General features: G+C 45.3%; 1 protein-coding gene across 1 annotated transcript in view; it reads left to right on the top strand.

Moving 5' to 3' along the window:
- Positions 1–25,055, top strand: part of LOC124620640 (estradiol 17-beta-dehydrogenase 2-like) — a 186,876-nt gene that overhangs the window by 127,155 nt on the left and 34,666 nt on the right. The window contains exon 5 of the mRNA XM_047147083.1: positions 10,622–10,754. Within this exon, the coding sequence (XP_047003039.1) occupies positions 10,622–10,754 (133 nt within the window). The remainder of the gene's footprint in view (positions 1–10,621; positions 10,755–25,055) is intronic.

Here is a 25,055-nt window from a genome sequence, read left to right as displayed (position 1 = left end):
GTGATGGTTTCTTGTGGCTCGTTCAGTGTAGCTGGCTGCTGTTGATAAACTTCATTTCTCAAGATCTTCCATAGGTAGAAGTCAAGAGGTATTATGTCTCGAGACCCTGACGAGTACTCAACAGCTCCTCTTCGATCTATCCATCGTACATTAAAATTTTCATCCGTGTAGGCTCTGATATCTCTGTCGTAGTGATGCAAAGTGCCATCTTGTTGTACACTCCTGGAAATTGAAATAAGAACACCGTGAATTCATTGTCCCAGGAAGGGGAATCTTTAGTGACACATTCCTGGGGTCAGATACATCACATGATCACACTGACAGAACCACAGGCACATAGACACAGGCAACAGAGCATGCACAATGTCGGCACTAGTACAGTGTATATCCACCTTTCGCAGCAATGCAGGCTGCTATTCTCCCATGGAAACGATCGTAGAGATGCTGGATGTAGTCCTGTGGAACGGCTTGCCATGCCATTTCCACCTGGCGCCTCAGTTGGACCAGCGTTCGTGCTGGACGTGCAGACCGCGTGAGACGGCGCTTCATCCAGTCCCAAACATGCTCAATGGGGGACAGATCCGGAGATCTTGCTGGCCAGGGTAGTTGACTTACACCTTCTAGAGCACGTTGGGTGGCACGGGATACATGCGGACGTGCATTGTCCTGTTGGAACAGCAAGTTCCCTTGCCGGTCTAGGAATGGTAGAACGATGGGTTCGATGACGGTTTGGATGTACCGTGCACTATTCAGTGTCCCCTCGACGATCACCAGTGGTGTACGGCCAGTGTAGGAGATCGCTCCCCACACCATGATGCCGGGTGTTGGCCCTGTGTGCCTCGGTCGTATGCAGTCCTGATTGTGGCGCTCACCTGCACGGCGCCAAACACGCATACGACCATCATTGGCACCAAGGCAGAAGCGACTCTCATCGCTGAAGACGACACGTCTCCATTCGTCCCTCAATTCACGCCTGTCGCGACACCACTGGAGGCGGGCTGCACGATGTTGGGGCGTGAGCGGAAGACGGCCTAACCGTGTGCGGGACCGTAGCCCAGCTTCATGGAGACGGTTGCGAATGGTCCTCGCCGATACCCCAGGAGCAACAGTGTCCCTAATTTGCTGGGAAGTGGCGGTGCGGTCCCCTACGGCACTGCGTAGGATCCTACGGTCTTGGCGTGCATCCGTGCGTCGCTGCGGTCCGGTCCCAGGTCGACGGGCACGTGCACCTTCCGCCGACCACTGGCGACAACATCGATGTACTGTGGAGACCTCACGCCCCACGTGTTGAGCAATTCGGCGGTACGTCCACCCGGCCTCCCGCATGCCCACTATACGCCCTCGCTCAAAGTCCGTCAGCTGCACATACGGTTCACGTCCACCCTGTCGCGGCATGCTACCAGTGTTAAAGACTGCGATGGAGCTCCGTATGCCACGGCAAACTGGCTGACACTGACGGCGGCGGTGCACAAATGCTGCGCAGCTAGCGCCATTCGACGGCCAACACCGCGGTTCCTGGTGTGTCCGCTGTGCCGTGCGTGTGATCATTGCTTGTACAGCCCTCTCGCAGTGTCCGGAGCAAGTATGGTGGGTCTGACACACCGGTGTCAATGTGTTCTTTTTTCCATTTCCAGGAGTGTAGATAAAATCTTTCATTTCGAAACACCTCTCGGACGGTACGTAAAATCGATATTTGCAGCATATGATGATACGTCTCACCAGTTACACTAGCTTCAAAGAAAAATGGACAAATCAAATCGCTCGATGGCAGACCAAACTACACATTAACACCTAGTGAATTAACATGTCTGTCCAAGTGAACGTGAGAATTTTCAGGACCCGAGCACACGCAGTTGTGGTGGTTTACAGTACCGTTCAGTTTTGAATTGCGCTTAGTCAGGCCTGATAATCATCCCTGCAGACCAGTCATCCTTGCGAAGTATGCGTTTGAGCAACTCGCGGTACTCCATCCTTCGATCCGGGTCATCCTCGGTCATGCCTGCACCGAAGTTGGAATGTGCACTTTCCACTTTGCAACAAAAAATGGTTCAAATGGCTCTGAGCACTATAGGACTTATCAGTCCCCTAGAACTTAGAACTACTTAAACCTAACTAACCTAAGTACATCACACACATCCATGCCCGATGCAAGATTCGAACCTGCGACCGTAGCGGTCGCGCGGTTCCAGACTGGAGCACCTAGAACCGCTCGGTCACAACGGCCGGCCACTTTGCAGCCTTCAGAATTCGTCGTACGCTTGATCGGCTTACCCCGCTTTCATGTGCGCCCTGCTTCACAGCTTTCTGAGGTGACCTATTAAAATGTTGCAAAACATCAACTCTGGAAACTGGACTTCTTGATGTTTTTGTTCGTCCAGAACTTTCCTTATGCACATGCTGAACAGTACCGTCGGTTTCCAGTTCATCCCGGATACGATAAATTGTTGCACTTGTTGGTGGCTGAGTTGCGGACACATTATGCCATTGGCGTTGTACGTCGGTCATATTTTCGAACTTCCTATACCACTTCAATACGACCTTGCGTTGCTTAAACGACATTATTACTACATTCATTGCTGCGCTGTCACTTGTTGGAAAATGTGAGCCAAGCTCTGTTGAGAAAACAGTGTACTACACTACCACGCAAAATTGCAACTATATGTCATTTTGTTCCAAAGATATTAACCATCAAAAAGTGTCTTTATTTTTCTGGACCCCTCTGCTCTTGATCGGAAACTGTGATTTAGAGAGGTAACTACAGAGAGTTCAGTAAATGTGTCATCCTGTTTGGTTTTCATCCTGTTTGGTTTTCATCCTGTTTGGTTTGTTTAGGTACGTGTTGCCATCTTAAGGAAGTACTTGCTGAAAATTAACGTCTATTCATTTCATGTTATGTTTATGGCCATGTGTGTGTGTGTGTGTGTTTGTGTGTGCGTAAGGGAGATCCCACTGAAGCTGCCTAAAAGGCGAAGCGCGTCTGGGACGAATAAAATACATTGCAGCAAGAAAAGGCGGTTTCTATTTACAAAACAAATACCTTAGAAGCTGTTTCACAGGAATCAGTGTAACTTCTACAAATTGTTTGTACAACACCAGTGACAACAGCGGGAAGCAAGAGTTGTTTCTTCTCACTGGAAAGAATTAAGACACCCGTTAGAAACACAAGGGAAGAAGAGAGACAGAGTGATCTGTAGAAGAAACACTTTTGAATGTCGATCATTTTAATGACTTTGTAAGTAAATTTGCTGAAGGTGTGACGAAACAAGCGTTGTATCATTTGAGAGATTCAGAGACGAGCGAGTGTGCCAGGACGTACCCCACTTCATTGCTACTAGCGCCACGTCATCATAACGCACCTGTGCGTAGCAGACAAGTGTTGCGCCATGATCTAAGGATGAAATTAAAAAATTTAGGAAGCTTTTCCAAACTTTGTCAGCATACGTTTCAGTATATTAATGTTTAAATTGTCAAATCTCAGAGTGACCAGATGAATATCTTTCCCCAAACACATAGTTTTGAGAAAAAAATAAGTGGTGCTAAATAATAAAGACAGAAAACCAAAACTTGTTGAGAATGTGCAAATGTATGTCAGACTAGTTCAGAACAATGTTTTGGTCAAATTTAGAGCCTTAGGAAAAATCGAAAGCGCTAAATATGTATTAGACTTTGAAAGATGAAAATTGGTATGAAGCGCCAGTTTGATATGGGAACCTCAACTATGGGACCCCATTAAGCTACCTCTAATAGTTTTTAAGAAATTTACTGAAAACTAAATATGGAACAAAAAAGTCCTTATTTGTAGTAGATTAAGTAGCAGTTACGTTAATGATAGACAGTTCAGGCTGCAGCACTTGATTACATCTATTAAATAACGAAAACTTTGATGTAAATAACAATCAATACAAGGTCTCTTAAGTTGTAGTTGAGAGGTCATGTTCTACTGTAAGTTCCGTCCTAAAAATTCTAGACGGGAAAGTTTAAACGCAGGAGAGCTGAAACTTTTTCTGTGATTGCAGCCAACTTATCTCCATTCATACAAAAATTACGAAGATTCGAAATTGATTCATGACAATATTAGAAAATAATATATATGTCCGAGAAAGCGGCCATTTGGAGGCTGCAAGGGGTCGATACAGCAGATGACGGCAGATGTTTCCTCCGGCAGTCCGCTGCCCCAAAATATAAATACGGCCAGAAGCAGCAACTCATGACTTCGCACCCCGCTACCATACGGTACGCGTCAGTCAAACATCGGCTTACGTGCTGCCTCGGATGACGTCACAACTGGCCGTTACTAAACACATATTTTTAGTCATAATAGAAAGTGAAATAATGAGGACTGTACACCGTCCTGGATAGATCAGATTTCTGAAAAGACTTCACTTCGTCTCCAGTTATCAATCGGTTCGCGTCAGTCAAACGCCGTGTTACGCGCTGCCTTGGATGACGTCACTGCCAGGCTGCAACTAAACGAATTTTTTGGCACAAATAGGAAGTGAACTCGCGAAGACTGTACACTGTCCCGGATCGCTTACGTTTCGCGGAAGTAATTGTCTCTGTGCCGAACGTAATGTTAACAGAACCACGTGGCAAGTGGCGCGCAATTAACTTTGACTATCAGAAGTCAGGGCGAAAGACCATTTACTGGGAACTTATCGTACAGGTCGCCTCTAACTGCACATAGTGCTGGTTATGATAGAGACATTATTATTATTATTGTCAGGAATATTACTATGTTGTGCGCCTGAAAGTTTATCAGATGTATCACGCAGTTAGAGCACAAAACTTTCATTTACATCATAGTTCCTGATCCCGTTGAGGAAATAGAGAGAAGAAAAGTTTCTTTCAGTGAGTATAACAGGGCCGGCCGCTGTTGCCGACCGGTTCAAGGCGCTTCAGTCTGGAACCGCACTGCTGCTACGGGCGCAGGTTGGAATCCTGCCTCGGCCATGGATGTGTGTGACGTCCTTAGGTTAGTTAGGTTTAAGTAGTTCTAAGTTCTAGGGGACTGATGACCTCAGATGTTAAGTCCCACAGTGTTGTCTCATAATGCTTAGAGCCGTTTGAGAGTGTAAAAAGAATGCGAATTTGCAGGCTAGAAATTATGGTCAGTACCGCTACGGTCGCAGGTTCAAATCCTGCCTCGGGCATAGATGTGTGATGTTCTTAGGTTAGTTAGGTTTAAGTAGTTCTAAGTTCTAGGGGATTGATGACCTTAGAAGTTAAGTCCCATAGCCATTTGAACTAATTATGGTCAGTATGTTCTCCATCGCTTTCTGGCTGACCGCAAAAATAGTTTTCAGGCAGCTAGTAACAGACGGCGGCGCCGTCCCCGAAGGGAAGGGGAGGACAATCGTCTAAAACCCTATTAATTACAGTAAGAACTTCGTTTTAATTGTATTCCATAAATTACTGTCTCGCCTGTAGAAAATATTAAAAACTATATATTTTTGTGTAGAGTTTTACATCTTGATATCGGAGTAAAAAATTCTATTAGACGAAGGTTCAAATTACGCCACTTGTTTATACACTAAATGCTATATTTTCCCCATTCAATAAATATTCTGAAGAGAGAAAAGTTGCATGCGATTGTTTGGACAGACGTGCCGCCGTTCTTCATCTACAGCCCACCAGCCGCCACTGAACGTAACTATATAATCTTTTTCATTGTCAGTACAACGGCTGACAATGTTAATGATTAATAAAAGCCACCTCAGCTCTATCATTACACATATTTTGTGTTACGACCGGTTTCATACGTTACACATTTTCAGGTTGCCTAGATGTGCCACAGACATGGCATAAATCGTCCGGTTATCGCAGGTAATGCTAAAGTCAAAGCATTGTTTACAGTAAACACACGATTTATCTCACGACTTCAGCACAATTGGAGAACCTGAAGAAGTTCAACGAAAGAAACCGGTCGTAAAACAACAAATGTATAATGATACAGCTGAGGTTGTTTGTTCAAAAATGTGTGTTAAGTCCTAAGGGACCAAACCGCTGAGGTCATCGGTCCCTAGTCTTATACACTACTTAAACTAACTTTAACTAACTGCTAAGAACGACACATACACCCATGCCCGAGGGAGGACTCGAACCTCCGGCGGGAGGCGCCGCGCGAGGTTGTTTGTATTAATCACTAACGTAACTATGCCGATGTGAGGGAAATAGCGTGCTGTAACCAAGTTTCTAATTTCTAAAAACGTGCCTTCATTTAAATTCCACACAAGAATGAACGCTATGTACGGTGATGACTGTGTCGACATCAGTAACGTGCAGCGTTGTGTTGTTGGTGTTCGGAATGATGGGGCTAACCTCAACGTATGTACAGAGATATTTGTTTTGCAAATAAAACCACCTCTTTTTGCTGCAACTGCAGTTTATTTCTCCCAGCCACGTTGCGCCTTTTCTTTTTTTTTACTCTGAGGCATCTTCAGTGGGATATAGAAAAATATAGTTTTGTTCTAACATGTGTTATTTTTATATTATCAAACAGCTCACGTCGCGTTTTTTTAATGTGAATAAGTAATTACTTACAGTTTGTTGGCATCTACGTTTCCTCTCATCTGGTCTGGAGCTCGCCCTACCGCTTCATTTCAGAAACATAAGCACTTTTTTATATTCCGAAATTTTTCTTTCACACCGTTCACCATGTTTATACATATTTTGAGGTGCACTATTACTCTTTTGCTATTAGTTGTAGATATTTGCTCGGACACTGTGCTTTTGAAGACGTAAATATTGTGAGTTCGTTACGTGTCTCCTCCTGTTTGGGTTGTCTACCATAATGAATCCACAATATTTACGTCTTTAAGAGCACAGTGTTCGAACAGATATGTATAATTAGTGGCAAAAGAGTAATAGTGCACCACAAAAACAAGGATAAATATGGTGAACAGTGTGAAAGAAAAAGTTCGGAATATAAAAATGAGCGTTTTTTTCGGAAATGAAGTGGTAGGGCGATCTTCAGACCAGATGAGAGGAAACGCAGATGCCAACAAACTGTAACTGACTACTTATTCACATAAAAACACGACTGCAACTGTTTGATAATGTAAAAATAAAACATGTTAAAACAAAATTATATCGTTCTAGATCACACAAAAAAGGCGAAGAGCTTCTTGGAGAAATAAATTACAATTGCAGCAAGAAAAGGCGGTTTTATTTACAAAGGACATATTTCGCCGCATGCTGCGGAAGATGGCCACGCAAACAAACTTTTATGTACAGAGGTCAGAGTGCTATCAAAACTTAAAGAACACCTTGGAGGACTTCACTTTGATAGTGATGAAGCGCTACAAGACAGGTGAGGCTCCTTCAACAAACAGTCTACAGCGACGATATCAACAAACTGATCCCTCTTTGGGAGAATTGTATTCGTCACCAGGGTGACTATGTTGAGAAATAAATACACTCCTGGAAATGGAAAAAAGAACACATTGACACCGGTGTGTCAGACCCACCATACTTGCTCCGGACACTGCGAGAGGGCTGTACAAGCAATGATCACACACACGGCACAGCGGACACACCAGGAACCGCGGTGTTGGCCGTCGAATGGCGCTAGCTGCGCAGCATTTGTGCACCGCCGCCGTCAGTGTCAGCCAGTTTGCCGTGGCATACGGAGCTCCATCGCAGTCTTTAACACTGGTAGCATGCCGCGACAGCGTGGACGTGAACCGTATGTGCAGTTGACGGACTTTGAGCGAGGGCGTATAGTGGTCATGCGGGAGGCCAGGTGGACGTACCGCCGAATTGCTCAACACGTGGGGCGTGAGGTCTCCACAGTACATCGATGTTGTCGGCAGTGGTCGGCGGAAGGTGCACGTGCCCGTCGACCTGGGACCGGACCGCAGCGACGCACGGATGCACGCCAAGACCGTAGGATCCTACGCAGTGCCGTAGGGGACCGCATCGCCACTTCCCAGCAAATTAGGGACACTGTTGCTCCTGGGGTATCGGCGAGGACCATTCGCAACCGTCTCCATGAAGCTGGGCTACGGTCCCGCACACCATTAGGCCGTCTTCCGCTCACGCACCAACATCGTGCAGCCCGCCTCCAGTGGTGTCGCGACAGGCGTGAATGGAGGGACGAATGGAGACGTGTCGTCTTCAGCGATGAGAGTCGCTTCTGCCTTGGTGCCAATGATGGTCGTATGCGTGTTTGGCGCCGTGCAGGTGAGCGCCACAATCAGGACTGCATACGACCGAGGCACACAGGGCCAACACCCGGCATCATGGTGTGGGGAGCGATGTCCTACACTGGCCGTACACCACTGGTGATCGTCGAGGGGACACTGAATAGTGCACGGTACATCCAAACCGTCATCGAATCCATCGGTCTACCATTCCTAGACCGGCAAGGGAACTTGCTGTTCCAACAGGACAATGCACGTCCGCATGTATCCCGTGCCACCCAACGTGCTCTAGAAGGTGTAAGTCAACTACCCTGGCCAGCAAGATCTCCGGATCTGTCCCCCATTGAGCATGTTTGGGACTGGATGAAGCGTCGTCTCACGCGGTCTGCACGTCCAGCACGAACGCTGGTCCAACTGAGGCGCCAGGTGGAAATGGCATGGCAAGCTGTTCCACAGGACTACATCCAGCATCTCTACGATCGTCTCCATGGGGGAATAGCAGCCTGCATTGCTGCGAAAGGTGGATATACACTGTACTAGTGCCGACATTGTGCATGCTCTGTTGCCTGTGTCTATGTGCCTGTGGTTCTGTCAGTGTGATCATGTGATGTATCTGACCCCAGGAATGTGTCAATAAAGTTTCCCCTTCCTGGGACAATGAATTCACGGTGTTCTTATTTCAATTTCCAGGAGTGTATATTGATATGAAGAAAAAAGATGTTGAATGTTAATGAAGTTTGTTTTATTTAAAAAGCTTCAAGAGTTTTAATATTTAAAAAAATTCAGTGCATTACTTTACAGCGCGCCTTCCTATATAACAGGTATACAGCGTTAGTAATTCTTTATTCACAAAAAGATACATAAAATTGTAAACATAAAAGCTGTAGTACGCAATCGACATTAACATGTCATATTTTTCCAAATATACACTCCTGGAAATTGAAATAAGAACACTGTGAATTCATTGTCCCAGGAAGGGGAAACTTTATTGACACATTCCTGGGGTCAGATACATCACAAGATCACACTGACAGAACCACAGGCACATAGACACAGGCAACAGAGCATGCACAATGTCGGCACTAGTACAGTGTATATCCACCTTTCGCAGCAATGCAGGCTGCTATTCTCCCATGGGGACGGTCGTAGAGATGCTGGATGTAGTCCTGTGGAACGGCTTGCCATGCCATTTCCACCTGGCGCCTCAGTTGGACCAGCGTTCGTGCTGGACGTGCAGACCGCGTGAGACGACGCTTCATCCAGTCCCAAACATGCTCAATGGGGGACAGATCCGGAGATCTTGCTGGCCAGGGTAGTTGACTTACACCTTCTAGAGCACGTTGGGTGGCACGGGATACATGCGGACGTGCATTGTCCTGTTGGAACAGCAAGTTCCCTTGCCGGTCTAGGAATGGTAGAACGATGGGTTCGATGACGGTTTGGATGTACCGTGCACTATTCAGTGTCCCCTCGACGATCACCAGTGGTGTACGGCCAGTGTAGGAGATCGCTCCCCACACCATGATGCCGGGTGTTGGCCCTGTGTGCCTCGGTCGTATGCAGTCCTGATTGTGGCGCTCACCTGCACGGCGCCAAACACGCATACGACCATCATTGGCACCAAGGCAGAAGCGACTCTCATCGCTGAAGACGACACGTCTCCATTCGTCCCTCCATTCACGCCTGTCGCGACACCACTGGAGGCGGGCTGCACGATGTTGGGGCGTGAGCGGAAGACGGCCTAACGGTGCGCGGGACCGTAGCCCAGCTTCATGGAGACGGTTGCGAATGGTCCTCGCCGATACCCCAGGAGCAACAGTGTCCCTAATTTGCTGGGAAGTGGCGGTGCGGTCCCCTACGGCACTGCGTAGGATCCTACGGTCTTGGCGTGCATCCGTGTGTCGCTGCGGTCCGGTCCCAGGTCGACGGGCACATGCACCTTCCGCCGACCACTGGCGACAACATCGATGTACTGTGGAGACCTCACGCCCCACGTGTTGAGCAATTCGGCGGTACGTCCACCCGGCCTCCCGCATGCCCACTATACGCCCTCGCTCAAAGTCCGTCAACTGCACATACGGTTCACGTCCACGCTGTCGCGGCATGCTACCAGTGTTAAAGACTGCGATGGAGCTCCGTATGCCACGGCAAACTGGCTGACACTGACGGCGGCGGTGCACAAATGCTGCGCAGCTAGCGCCATTCGACGGCCAACACCGCGGTTCCTGGTGTGTCCGCTGTGCCGTGCGTGTGATCATTGCTTGTACAGCCCTCTCGCAGTGTCCGGAGCAAGTATGGTGGGTCTAACACACCGGTGTCAATGTGTTCTTTTTTCCATTTCCAGGAGTGTATTATACCTACAAGAAATTGATAAACGTAGTAGGTGACTATGAACTAAGCAAGTTAGCTCGCAGCAGTAACAAAACAACAACGAAACAAAGATGAAAGATGACTTTATGACGAAGTTTGTGACGTTACAGGAAGAGTGCCAATCCCGATGCAGAGTCCCTACTGCCTGTCCAAAAGCGCACTGATAATGTTTACTAACGTGCTGAGAATGGAAATGAAGAAATGGTCCGTCACGGTCTGTTCTGTCCAACCGACTTTATATGGGTGAGTATATTATGATACGTACCAAATGCAAGTTTTCCCCTGCATTAGACAGGAAATCATGTGTATCGAGTCAAGTGTATTACCCCATTAATGATAAGTTAACTCTGTCCTCTTACGCAGTGTTCTCAAATTATCAAATTTTGTTCAATAATATTATATAAGTTGCACGCTACGTATGGTCGCATTAGCAAGGTCATAGATCGTGACTGGACAACAATTTGAGTATACTGTAGAGCTACACATAGATAAATACAATGGTAGCGATGGTTAGTTAGGTTGGTGCATAACTTCGCAGCGTTTTTCCATAAGTTTAAAACAGAATATATACACATAACAGAGAATGTAATCAATAATATACTCTCCATCACTGTCAGTCTGCCAACACTGGGATAACTTCTCGATTCAGCGACTGTAGAAAACATGTGGTTTGAGGAGGAATCGTCGAGCCTTGTTCATAGGCATCTTTATCTGGAAAGGAAATTCCGTGAAGGTCATTCAATAGAGAGTGGAAAAGCGGGAGATCTGAGGGTGCGAGATTAGATGAGTAAAGCGTGCGTGGAATGGTTTCCCAACCCAACTCTTGTATAGTGTTTTTGTCAGTCTAGCATTCTCATAGAATGTGAGCGAAAGTTATCGTAGAGTAACATCACTTCACATAGTCTTCCCAGTCGCTGTTCTTCGACTGCATCTCTAAGACGTCTCAGCTGTTGACAACAAATGTCAACAGTGATAGTCACACCTCGGGGAAGCAATTCGCAGTACACCACACAGTCGCTATTCCACTAGATACATGGCATTATGTTTTATTGATGCGTGAAGGTCTTTGTACAGGGAGTTGTTACTTTGTTCAGGCTCAACCATACCTTTATTTTCCTTATGTTAGCGTAAAGATACCATTTTTCCTCACTAGTAACTATACAGGATATAAATCGTAGATGTTGTTCAAGAATCAATGGATGACGCACAAGCAGAGATACACATGATTTTTGTGATTTTGGCTTAGAGAATGCAGTACCCATACACCAGATTTTTGAACCATCCCCACTGCATGAAATGTCGCACATGGTAGAACGGTCACAGTTCATCTCATCTGCCAGTACTCGAATAGACTGACGGGGATCATTGTAGATTAATGTATTTTAAGATCTTCACCAAACTCCGAAGGTCTTCCAGGACGTGCAAAGTAACTAATGTCAAAACGATTCTCCTTTAGCCGGCCGGAGTGGCCGAGCGGCTCTAGGCGCTTCAGTCTGGAACCATGCGACCGCTACGGTCGCAAGTTCTAATCCTGCCTCGGGCATGGATGTATGTGATGTCCTTAGGTTATTTAGGTTTAAGTAGTTCTAAGTTCTAGGGGAGTGATGACCTCAGATGTTAAGTCCCATAGTGCTCCGACCCATTTGAACCATTTTTTTGATCCTCCTTTAAACGAGAAAACCATTTTCATGCCGTGCTCTGTCCAATGGCATTATCCCCACGCACGGCGTAAATATTTCTGGCTGCCTCCGTTGATGTCACCCCTCTATTGAACTCATTTTCTACCATCCACAGCTCCACTCACTATCTACAAATGACAAAACGACAGTATGTAAATCCAAATACCAAAAGTGAACCAAAAATAAAAAATGACAATCGATAAACAAACCCGTAGCAACCGGATTACCAACAAGCAAAACAAAAACGCTATGAACGTAAGCACCAACCGAATACTTTTGTTCTAGGCGCTTCAGTCCGGAACCGCGCTGTTGCTACGGGCGCAAGTTCGAATCCTGCCTCGGGCATGGATGTGTGAGATGTCTTTAGGTTAGTTAGGTTTAAGTAGTTCTACGTCTAGGGGACTGATGACCTCAGATGTTAAGTCCCATAGTGCTTAGAGCCATTTGAACCATTTTTAATAGTTTTGTCATGTGTTATCTTGATAGAATGTATTCAATGCTATCTTCTTCTGTAATCTATTTTGTCGAGGTGTTCTGCGAGTAGTATGTATTTTCATACAATGACGGCTTGCACGACGGGATGTTTCAGCTGCAGAGAATTCTTCAGAGTTGCATAGCCGTGGTCCATGGAACTCTTCTATCCCTGACGCTTCGTCCAAAGCTACGTTGGACATCTGCGGACGTGCTCCTGGTTGTGCTGAGTCTTGCCAACTCGCAACAGTTTTCGCAATAATGAACAATTCTGATGCCGGTACTGGCCATGGGTGTAGTAGTCAAATAACATACTTTGTCGAGAATGAATTCTCTCCTGCTCTGACAAGTGTACGCTACGTCGATTGAATGTGCCAAACTGAAACTATGTGCCCGACCGACATTCGTGCCTGGATGAGATGGCGACGCCTGACACGGGGTACTCGACAAGCAGAGGTTTTATGCTTGCCGAATGCGATACATGCCAAGTGCTCGCCGAGGTGTCGAGGAGTACTGTACTCACTAAACAGCGAGCGCCTTGAACGAAATATGCGGGTAACTTTGCGAACATCAAATACTCGCCGTTCAGTAGCTCTTTAGAATGTAAAACGGTTGGCTGCTCGTAATTAGAGCATGAGAAAGGATGGCGGCCGCTACCGGGGATACCCTCTCGAGCTAGGATACCTTAACCACCTTACACCCGGCTACTCCCATATGCTACGCTGCAGACCGACGTTGATATGGCACTCGTCATCAAACGTGGTGTACCACTGCTCATGAAAGTCGGGAACTTTTCACGCCATCCGAGAATATATACACCCATCGCACAATGCTTTCCAAAGTTTTCAGTCTCTAATCCTCCAGATGAAGAGATCTGAACGCTCCATTTTGTAAATATGCAAATATATAATCATGTTTCTAGCCAAATAACTGGGCAGCGAGAGGTAATAAATATAAAAAGTTGCTTTGGTGTTGCACATCGCTGTATCGAGCGAGGAGACGCAGTGGAAAAGCTGATTTCAGGCTGAACAGTAGTGATAGCATATAGCACGGATAACAGCAGTGTGTGACAGACATATACTTAGTGAATGAATGAGGCATTTTTTCCAGTAAGGGTGTTATTTATTAAACTTTTCTTTCGTTTCACAACTAGTTCAGTCTTCCTAGACCATAGTCCAGTGATTATTCTAGAAAAGTTGTTACATGTATGAAAATAGCAACGTCTACGTATGTTGTTTCCATTGTTTTGGATTATAAAAATTTAACTTTATTTGATGTTTCTATAGTTTGTGCACAATGTCCCGCGTTATGTGCATAAACTATCAAAACAGCACTAACAGTTAAATTCTGTTAAACAAAAGCAAATGGAAACACGAAGTGTAAAGGCGCTACCATATACGTGTGGCAACGTTTGTAGATAATAAATGGACATGGTCTTAAAAATGCCGAAACCGGTTGTAAAACAAAAGTTAAAATAAATAACGGGCTCAACAGGGGATCATACCTCACTCGTCCACTACCAACTTTGGGTCTGTTGTAGTAGGTGCTGTTTTTCTTAGCTAGTTGCTGTTGAAGCTACTGTGACCATTGTAAGTTCAGCTACTTCAATCGTATTATTTGCTATTCAGACACATGACGATGCTAAGGGCAAGCTTGTGAGACGCGTACTTTACAGTAGTTTGTACAGGTTGCGTGCTCATAGTTTCCATAATAGGTGTCTGAGGGTAATACCGGAAGCTTTACTATTTTGGAAAACAGTACTGCCGTGTCAACGCATCACATGCGTCATAAATAAATTCATATCTGTTCCCGAATTTGCATTTACTACCCTGGGATTATGGCATGTGATGTCAACTCTGAATGACTGATTTTATGTTGAACAGTAGCGTATGAGACACTTCGTTGTGTCAAAATCTTCTCGCAGAATGTTTTCTAAAGACTGCACTAGTATTTGTGTTTTCGCTGCGATGTAATTCGCGTGTCAGAAGTGAACACACAATCAAGATGCGAACGAGCGGCAGGAAAGACCTCAACTGGTTACTGTAGTGCTGTCGTGAGAAGTATGTTCAGAAAGAACAAGAAACGGGGTCGAAGAAGATAATGGACGGAATCGATTAAAAAGAACAGAAACATTAGTATTTATTAGTTACAAGTAAAGTTCCATTCCTAACCAGCTTTTCCAAATTTTGTTTTGCTATACAGATGTATTTGAGCATTTAACTGAAATTTTTTGTTGTTGCCGTATGTGTAGCATCACAATCTTAACAGCAGACATCAGAAAGTTTCGTGCATACCCAACACTAAGAACGATTTTTTGCGAGATAAACTAAAGTTGATGTCTATTCAAATTTCGTGCCAGTCCCGAAACAGCGGCGCTAGTAGCGCCGCTTTGATGATGCAAATCAGGTTTGATTTAAATACGCGCTGTAATGATCGTGAGCATTAGTTACCTTTGAGATTGGACATAGTGAGTTGTGTTAGTCAAGAATGCCTTTACGACGACGAAGACGCCACCTGACCGAGTTTGAACGAGAAGCTGGAGGTTCCTGCCACAATACTGCGAAAAGACTTGGCAGGAATGTAGCCTCTGCACACGATTGCTAGCAGTCGTGATCACCAGAAGGTACAGTCGCAAGAAGAAGTCCAGACGGCCACGTGACACTACCGACAGGTAAGACCATCGTGTTCAGCGTATGGCTCTGGCGCATCGTACTGCATCTGCAGCAGCAATCAGCGCAGCAGTTCGAGCTACAGTAACACAATGAACTGTTGGAGATCGGCTACTTCAAGGACAGCTCCGAGCCAGATGGTTTCTAACCTGCATTCCAGTTCCCCAAACCTTCACCGTTTGCGATTTCAGTGGTGTCAAGCGAGAGCTCATTGGACGGCGGGGTGGATATCTGTTGTGCTTTCTGATGAAAATCGGTTCTGCCTTGGTGCCAGTGATGGCCGTGTGTTGGTCAGTAGTAATCCAGTTGAGGATCTGCACCTAATCTCTCAGAGTGCTAGACACACTGGACCTACACCTGGAGGTATGGTCAGGGGTGCGATTCCGTATGACGCACCTTAACTGCAAATTTGCACGTCAGTCTGGTGAACCGACCGTTGAGCTACCATTCGTGAACAACATTCCAAGAGATGCTTTCCAGCAGGATAACGCTTGCCCACATACCTTCGTTGTAACCCAATATGCCTGCACAGAGTGTCGACATGTTGCCTTGGCCTGCTCGATCACCAGATCTGTCTTCAATCGTGGACGTATGGGACATCATCTGAGAACTCCAGCATTATCCACAAACAGTATCAACCGACCCTGTACTGACCGACCATGTGCAACAGGCATGGAACACCTCCCACGAATTTACATCCGGCACCTGTACAACACAATACACGAATTTTACGGGCTTGCAGCCAACATTCTGATGGTTACACCGGTTATTCATGTACGAGCATTTCACTTTTGCAACGTTTGTAACTTTAATCACTAAAAAAGTCTCCTAGACAAATATATTCCCGAAAGATTATTAGTCTACGTTGATTATTTCTTGATGCTTTGATTTTTTCCGTCAGTGCATCTGCAAAATGTTTAAGGAAGATTACACTGTTTTACGAAGATTACTAGTAAGCAGCAGTGGAAATGTTTTTACTTCAGACCAATACTAAATGCTTTTTAACTTTCGTCAGGAAATTTTTTCGCTTAAGTACTCACATGTTTCTTTCGATCCTTAGCAGCGGAACAGAACAGAGGGCATTCGTTATCACATACTATAGTATGCGGCACATACACTGAGGAGCGAAATTGCAGCGCGGGATTAGCCGAGCGGTCTTAGGCGCTGCAGTCATAAACTGTGCAGCTGGTCCCGGCGGAGGTTCGAGTCCTCCCTCGGGCATGGGTGTTTGTGTTTGTCCTTAGGATAATTTAGGTTAGGTAGTGTGTAAGCTTAGGGACTGATGACCCTAGCAGTTAAGTCCCATAAGATTTCACACACATTTGAACATTTTTTTAGGAGCGAAATTAAAATGACCTCTGCTGACCGCGAGATCGAATGGCGTCTGATAGCATTGTGGGTATGTGACACGGTAAGGAAAGTATATAAATGAAGCAGAGACGAATGGTAAATCATTCTACCGACGACACAGACCGCAAATGGGGAAATCCATTGACATAAGCGATTTTGTCAGGTTGTTGTGAACTGGGGCGTGAGAACGGCGAAGCTATTTAATTGTTTGCTGACACTGTTGTAAGCGTTTACGAAAAGTGATTGATGAACGGTGAATCCATGAGTAGGCGACAGGGTGTTGAACCTCTCCTCATAATGTAAGTCGTGGGGCAAAGGCAGCATCGCCCACTCTGCATTGTTGCCAAATTTATTCAAAAATGGCTCTGAGCACTATGCGACTTAACTGCTGAGGTCATCAGTCGCCTAGAACTTAGAACTAATTAAACCTAACTAACCTAAGGACATCACACACATCCATGCCCGAGGCAGGATTCGAACCTGCGACCGTAGCAGTCGCGCGGTTCCGGACTGCGCGCCTAGAACCGCTAGACCACTGCGGCCGGCAAAATTTATTCAAGATGGCGGCCATAGATGTGGCAATGTCGAACTGGTGTCATGGTGGGAAGTTCAGATTTTGGCGGAAATATAGGTCAATTTGGCTACCTTCACTTACCTAACTCCACCACCCTTCCCTTTCTCTCCCCCTCCCCATCCCCTCCCCTCCACTCCCCCACCTACAAATTGGCAGGAAATGAACTCTGTGCTGGGCTGCAAGATAGGACAGACATAAGTCTTTATTTTGTATACATTGCTGCATCCACCATCCTCCAACTCCTGTGATGTAATCCAAGATGGGGGCCCAGGGAAAAAATGGCTGGAAATTCACTCAAGTCTGGGAAGACTGGGAAGATGGACTATTGTGTTCAATGGATTACATGTCTGTCCTGGAGAAGAAGGAGTTTAATGGGTATGTTATCTGCAATCACGCAGTTGAGGATTGTTTCCATAGCCACTTGCACCGTTCTTGGAAAGTAATGATATTTGGCGAATGTATGAAGAAGACAAATACGCTTCATCAAATAATGAAGATGGAGCAGGATGGGGCTAAGTTACACTTTGTAGTTCATGCTGATAAATGTGGGTGCTGGAATTGTGGATCATTCAATGAAAGTCCAGTCAGTCTTCTGAAGCACAAGAGGCAGGAAGTTTACCTACTCTGGCTCAAGCATCCATGTATACAATTGAGGATATACTGGTGATGAGCAGGGGTAGATTTAATAAGCGTACTACAGACAAGCACACAGCTAAGGACTGTACCCCTAGCACCCCATACAACAAGTGGAAATAAAACATAATGGACGAGTGTGGGTTGAATACTTTTCAACAAATAATGGCATTGCAATGGGATGTCATGAAGATGCATTTCAGTGCTCATGCAGATAGATGCTTGTGCTGTAACTGTCAACCTTTTTTGAAATTGCCTAACACCCCATATCAACTTCACCCTAGTCCACAATGAACCATAGGTATTCACCTTGAGGTTTGTACACCAACTGGCCTAGTTGCCCACACCACCACCAGAGTGTGGGTGCTGTTGCCCTTCCTCCCCTCCCATCCCCCTTTCCCTCCCCTCCCATGAGGTAATACAAGATGGCAGTTCACAAAAAAAGTGCAGGAACCAGTATGAACGCTGAATCCGGTCACGTGATCATCTGTGTAAAGATTTTATCCAACTCGTACCTCCCTGGACATTCGCCTTGCTAGTGTGTCACTGTCTATTACAACCGTGATGATGATTTTGTACTAAGTGTGAAACCGGGTGAGAAGTGTGTTTATCTATGGCATGCATTAGTTATGAACATATGCGGTGTGGAGGGTGAGTTATGGTTTGCATTGGAGAGACTGAGTCGGTGGTTGCTAAGGATAGACTCCACATACAATGATATTGTAAACTTTCTATGTGTGCATAGTGTACATGTGGATGATTTGGAACAGTACCTTCCTTTCCACATGAACGCAGAGCTGGAAGAGAAATAGGTTAAATGTGCATGTGAAAAATCAGAGTATTGTGAGGAGCCCAGATGTTCAAAGGAGATATGTGTGGAATTCATTGCACAACAGAAAGCTTTATTTGGGAAATACTGTAAAGGTGCATAGAAGATAAAGAAAGAGTCTGATGATTTTTTTACATACTATATGAGGATATTTAAATAAATAGTGTGTATATAATCTCAAACAGTATTTGTGCTTTACTTCATACCTCTCTCATTATAGTCCAAGTATTACACTTATTAATATCATTATTTTCAATGCTGTGGCTATAGTCATGCAGCAGCAGACAGTTGCCATTCTCTGTTTAGGCAATGTATCTCAGCAGGTTAGGTGACAGAGCTATGGTGGCTACACATATTATTACCATCCTCACAAGAGTGTCTTTCTATATGTGCCCACTATTTGCCGGTACCTGACGTAGTCGGCATCATGACTGGTGCTGTGAAGATGCAAAAGAAGACCTGAAGTAGAAGAATGGAATCCTCCTTCCTTATAATATGCGAGCGATTACAGTAGGTCCATCCCACTGTGGCAAGACTAATGTTCTCATGACGTTACTAACACTCGTAGGTGGAGACCGATTTGAAGCTGGCAACAGCTGATAGACGACCTACAGGCGTGAACATCAGCGTGTGGCGAAGTGCACCTCCACCACCCAGTAATAAGAGTGGGATTGGGGGGGGGGGGTGGGCAGAGACGTCACACACAACAGCACCGATCACCGAGCAGTCAGTATGGCGCCCCGGCCCCTGGTGGCAGAGGTCGCATAGGCTGACACGCTGTTAATGAAGAAATCGGTGCCAAAATGCGTGCCACTAAGATGCTTGCAAATGCAGAAGCGCTGCATCAAACCATGAGAAGGCAGCAGCCATGCCATAGTGTGTCGAGGCAGCCACACAGATTGAGCAGCCATTCATAATTTGGGTGCTACATTAACGCAGACCACTCAAGAGACCTTAGGTACAACGACTCAGAATGAGCTGCAGAAGACCTTACGGGTAGCAACTCACACTGAGCTGACGACCACGGAGGTGACCATTCAGGCGTCATGTCAGCTCGTTGTGAGGATAGGAAAGGATATGAAAGACATCATAGAGCTGCTGAAGGAACTCATCATAAGAGCTCAGTCCCTCTCACTAGAAGCATTGGACAACAAAGCAGCAACCATCCAGTGTGAGATGGAGTGCCTCACCCAGATCCGAGCAAAAGACACACTGCTGAAGAGGTCTGAGAAAAACTAGAGACCTTACCCCAACCTACCCAGTTTAGTCATCATCCTTTCCCTATGCAAGCAAGTTGTGATTCCTAAATCAATCCTTCCAACTTGCTAGCTCTACCTAGCAAACCAGGAAGTTATCTACAGATACTGAGAGAACACTGCCTGAAATCATATCCAGAATCGAAAATCCCTATCCCATACATCACCAAACTTATTTCCAGAAGTCAGACGGTCAAAGCCCTGTGGTGATTCACAGGAATATCGTTATAAATAACCAGAAGAAAACTGTCATTTGTGGTCAAGTGATTCATGTGAAAAGGTGTTCGACGTGATTATGGCTGCACAACAGGAATTAACAGATTCTGAACATGGAATGGTACTTGGACCTAGATGCATGGACAGTCCATTTCGGAAATCCTTAGGGAATTTAACATTCCGAGATCCACAGTGTCAACAGTGTGCCAATAACACCTCTCACTATGGACAATGCAGTGGCTAACAGCCTACACCTAATGACCAAGAGTAGCAGTGTTTTCTTAGAGCTGTCAGTGCTAACAGACAAGCAACACTGCATGAAATAACCATAGAAATCAGTGTCAGACTACGACGAACGCATCTGTAAGGATAGTGCAGCGAAATTTGGCATGAATGAGACATGTGGGGCATATGAGTGTGTTTGCTAACAGCGCTACATCATCTGCAGCACCAGCTTGTGACCATATAAGTTGCATCCTAGACGACTGAAGAACCGCTCAGACGAGACCCAATTTCAGTTGGTAAGAGCTGATGGAAGGATTCGAGTATGGCGCAGACACCGCAAAGCCGTGGACCCAAGTTGTCAACAAGGCACTATGAAAGCGGGTGGTGGCTCCATAAAGTTGTGGGCCGACTTCACATGAAATGGAGTGGGTCCTCTAGTCCAACTGAACATATCATTGACTGGAATCTGTTATGTTCGGCTACTTGCAGATTATTTGCATCCATTCAAGAACTTCACGTTCCCAAACACCGATTCGCCATTTTACCAAGCCATAGTCGTTCACTATTGGTTTGAAGAACATTCTGGACAGTTCGAGGGAATGATTTAGCCACCCAGATCGCCCGAAATAAATCCATCAAACATTTCTGGGACACAATCGAGAAATCAGTTCATACACTAAATTCTGCACTGGCTACACTTTCGCAATTATGGACAGCTATAGAGGCAGATGGTTCAACGTTTCAGGGACTTCCAAAGACTTGTTGAGTCCATGCAATGAGGAGTTGCTGCACTACGCCGGGAAAAGGTGATGTAACACGATATTTGGAGCTATTCCATGACGTTTGTTTCCTTTGTGTAATTTTAGAGCAAACGCTGCTCGCCTTAGTAATACAAGAACACGTAAAATTTGCAGCACAAGCAGCAGACCATTATTTCTTGGCGGTTGTTGTTGACAAACGAAAATCGATGTAGCATTTTACTATGAAGCGAGGAGAAAGAGCGGTAAAGAGACTGCACTCGGATTCGAGAAGCCAGAAACTTCCATCCCCAGCCCATCAAACAGATATAGGTTTTTTATAGTTTCCCTAGGTCGCTTAAGGTATTTGCTGACCTGTTTTCTTCGAGAAGGAGACGATCTGTTATCTTTCTCAATTCGAGCTTGTTTTCCGCCGCCAATAATCTCGTTTTCAATAGAACGTTAACCCCTATTGTTCGTTGGTTCTAGTATTTTAGTCCTGGCAGTGCTTTATAATTGCTTAGGGCCAAAATATTGGCCGTTGGAGAGAAGAAATAGTATATTTCTTTGAGTGTCTTCCAGATATTATTATACTACTTCTAAAGCTGGAGAGAATCCAGGGTCAGCTAACTCTTAGGTACGCACTGAACTTTCTATTTGCATCGATGAAATTTAGGACAGACTTATTAGTCAGTTCAACAATTTTCTGCCAGGCTCTCAAACGATTTCTTACAGGGGCTTCCTACAATGGAAAATTCGACCCAGATTGCCTTACATAATAATCCTTTGACGAAAGAAATTAGGAATGATCACAGACGCTTTCCAGTAAGATCTGGGGTATTGCTTACCTGTCAGAAATTTTACAGCTCAGTCTTAAACATAATGTAATTGGTATCATGGACAGGAGCCAGAATATTTTGGTTTTCAGGAGTATTATTCGATCTAGAACCAAATATGATTGCAGTGTCCTGAGAAGTAATCAGTTTTCAAGCGGGAAAAAAATGCGGCTTCGACGTGCTAGGACCAACATAGGAGTCGTGCATACCAAGCCAACAACTAACGAACTGGTGGTGGAAACTGCATAGATGTCCAGATGAAATAAAAATTCGTATTTTTCTTTAAAATACGTTCTACGCTAGACAATCAAATAATACAGAAATTCAGAATATTGTCTCTGAGGTATAAAAATCTTGTGCTGCTTTAGACTTTCGAGACGTGATAACTGCTTCACTGGTTCACGGGCGTCACGCCGGATAATGTTGTGGCAGCTGTTTGTCATCTTCAGGTGCCTACTGACGTGTTGCTTCAGAGGCTCGCCAATATATGCACTGGCTCGCTAGAAAAGCGCAGGCCCCAAGGGGTTCGGCTACAACATCATCGTAGACATATCGTGGAGGACGGCGATATCCAGTGCCTCTTGCCGGAGGAACGGCCCACGGTCTTCTCATTCGCAACGCGGGAAAAGGCGCGGTCGCGAAACGCGTCCCAGCGCATGCGCGAGCTGAATGTTGGTGCCTAATTTAAGTGTCCGGACTCCGATTCCCCGTTTGTGTTTTCTCGGATTCGTTCGTCTGCAGCCGACGATGTCTTAGTACCGCCAATGCTGGTCCTCATTTTTTTCTCAGCTCGAATCACACGTCTCTGTTAACCAGGTAGTTACATTCGAACGCTTGTTTAGTGATGGAGTCCCAGACCTTGGAGGCGTCCATCCTTAAGAGTATGACAAGTCCGGTCAGTGTAAGGTTTCCCATATTGGCACGGGAATTTATACATCCCTTGTCTCCTAAGATCTATATCCTAGGTCGTCTTTAACAGAACCCAGCATCGTTTGCATTCTTCAACAGCCGGGCGATCTTAGAAGCCGCGCCACCTACGTAGGATAGAAGAATCGTCCTCGTGGAATTCACCGTTGCTTCTGGCTGTTCTCGAGGTTTAGTGCGTGCATGCTGAAATGTAATATGAATCTGTTTATCAAAGTGTCCGTTTTTTTACAAACACAGAGTGAAGATGGCTAAGCTCTGATGATAAGCTTCCTGCATCTGAGATACTCTAGCGCTATGAACTACAGTCCGTAATGCGCCAGTGCACTGAGATACGTTAAGGCAGCTAGTAGATATAGGTCAGTGTTAGTTGGTATATGGAACACACTGTGACCTGAGGAACCGCTTCTTTTCTGCGGACCAGGACAGCTAACAATGGGAGTTCTCCATTTTTCTCCACTTCCATGGAGGAGCAAATGCTCGGATGGGGGGAGTTAAGGTGCTCCAGAAATGCAAGAAGCGTTCCTGCCCCTTGTGGCCGTACTACGAAGGTGTCCATATACGTCCCGAAAATTTTAAGTTTCAACATTGCCGTCTGTAATGCTTTTACCTCGAGGAGATACACACACAAAATTTTAATTTTTGTCTGGAATAATGATGACATTCTACCAGAAACAGATTAAAATAGTTTAAGTTTCTTAGTTCTGGTCTAGGTTGTCGGAATGCATCCTTGGTTTGTCAGGCAAATATCACAACTGGTAAGCCACTCTCATTTCTTGCGAAATGGAAACTCCCACTATCAGTTCGCCTGGCATTGGCTGAACAGAACCGTGAGTCTATGATCTGTCGGATCTGCTCCTAGGAGTGGAGAATGGAAAGCGCAGGGAAAAAACAAAAAGGAAACGGAATCCCTAAATCACTTTACATGTCGAACCAAGTCATCGATTTTTCTCAGTATACACACGAACAAATACACATTCAAGTAGACTAGCCTTAATAATTTTTGTCAGGGACAAATTAAATTAAAAATAGTTCCCAGCCATCTGGTCTGCTCAAGTTCATTCTTGGATGTAAGCCAAGTGCCGAAGCTGAAAATCCCTTCCAGATTTTCTCAACTGGGGTATTTGGCTGAATAATCCCAGACTCTTGTATGGATTATTCCTGGAATAGCCCACTCTGCCTTTAGTGGTAAGTAGTGAAGGAATCCATACACTCCACGCCACACTGACTGTTCTGCCTACGATATGACACACATGCACCTACAACCACGCATACACAAAATCATAATTTTCGCCTCTGATGACAGATAACATCGTCCGAGCAGTAAATGAAAATGGTTACAATCCTCTTTCACTTACTCCCTTTTCTCAGATTTGACCCTAGATAACTTGTTAAATTATCGACGTAGACCTCCTCCTGACAGTCGCCTCAAATCTCTTCAGAATTTTGCCTGACGATACTTTTTTATTGTGGTTATGTTTCGGCTTAACGACAATTATTAGCACGAAGATCAAGAACGATACAGCAGAGATGGCTGCGAGCCGACGTCAGCCGATAACACGCCGACTAGGTTACCACGATAGGAGCAACACGTGTACGAAGAGAATAAAAGCGATGCGCCACCTAGCCTCGCCGCACTAGTAGACCAGGACTAGAAGAGAGGCACAAAAAGACGCACTTGAAGAGCCGCAGTGACATACGAGCTTGTGTGATCTGTTATGCCTTGCTTACATGGAAATTGTGTACGCTGAAGGTCATTGATTACTTGCATGTCACCAATTGCTTGCGACAACTCGTAAATAGAAATTTAAGTATTATCAATTCAGTTACTGCTATAAAGTCTATTAATATGATTTGCTTGTATGTTGTCTAGCTATCCGAAAGAAACAGCTTTCTAGGCAGCCTATAAGACACGAGTGGACAGGATTCCACAGGTTAATACACAGGGTGGTCACAAACTGTCCGTAAAGCTTGTGAGAGTGTTGCAAGGAAGGTTGTGAGAGAAATAATTATTAAGGAAAAATGCGATACGTTGCGCCGTTTCCGTGTTATTTAGCACTGAAGTTAGCCAATGAGGTCGTTGCCCGCTCAAATTCAAGTAGCCTGCCAGAGTTGCCGAACGTGTTCTTCGTTTGGTTTTCTCAA

The sequence above is a fragment of the Schistocerca americana genome, chromosome 1, assembly GCF_021461395.2.
Source record: "Schistocerca americana isolate TAMUIC-IGC-003095 chromosome 1, iqSchAmer2.1, whole genome shotgun sequence".
NCBI lineage: Eukaryota > Metazoa > Arthropoda > Insecta > Orthoptera > Acrididae > Schistocerca > Schistocerca americana.
This window is presented reverse-complemented; position numbering and strand designations above follow the sequence as displayed.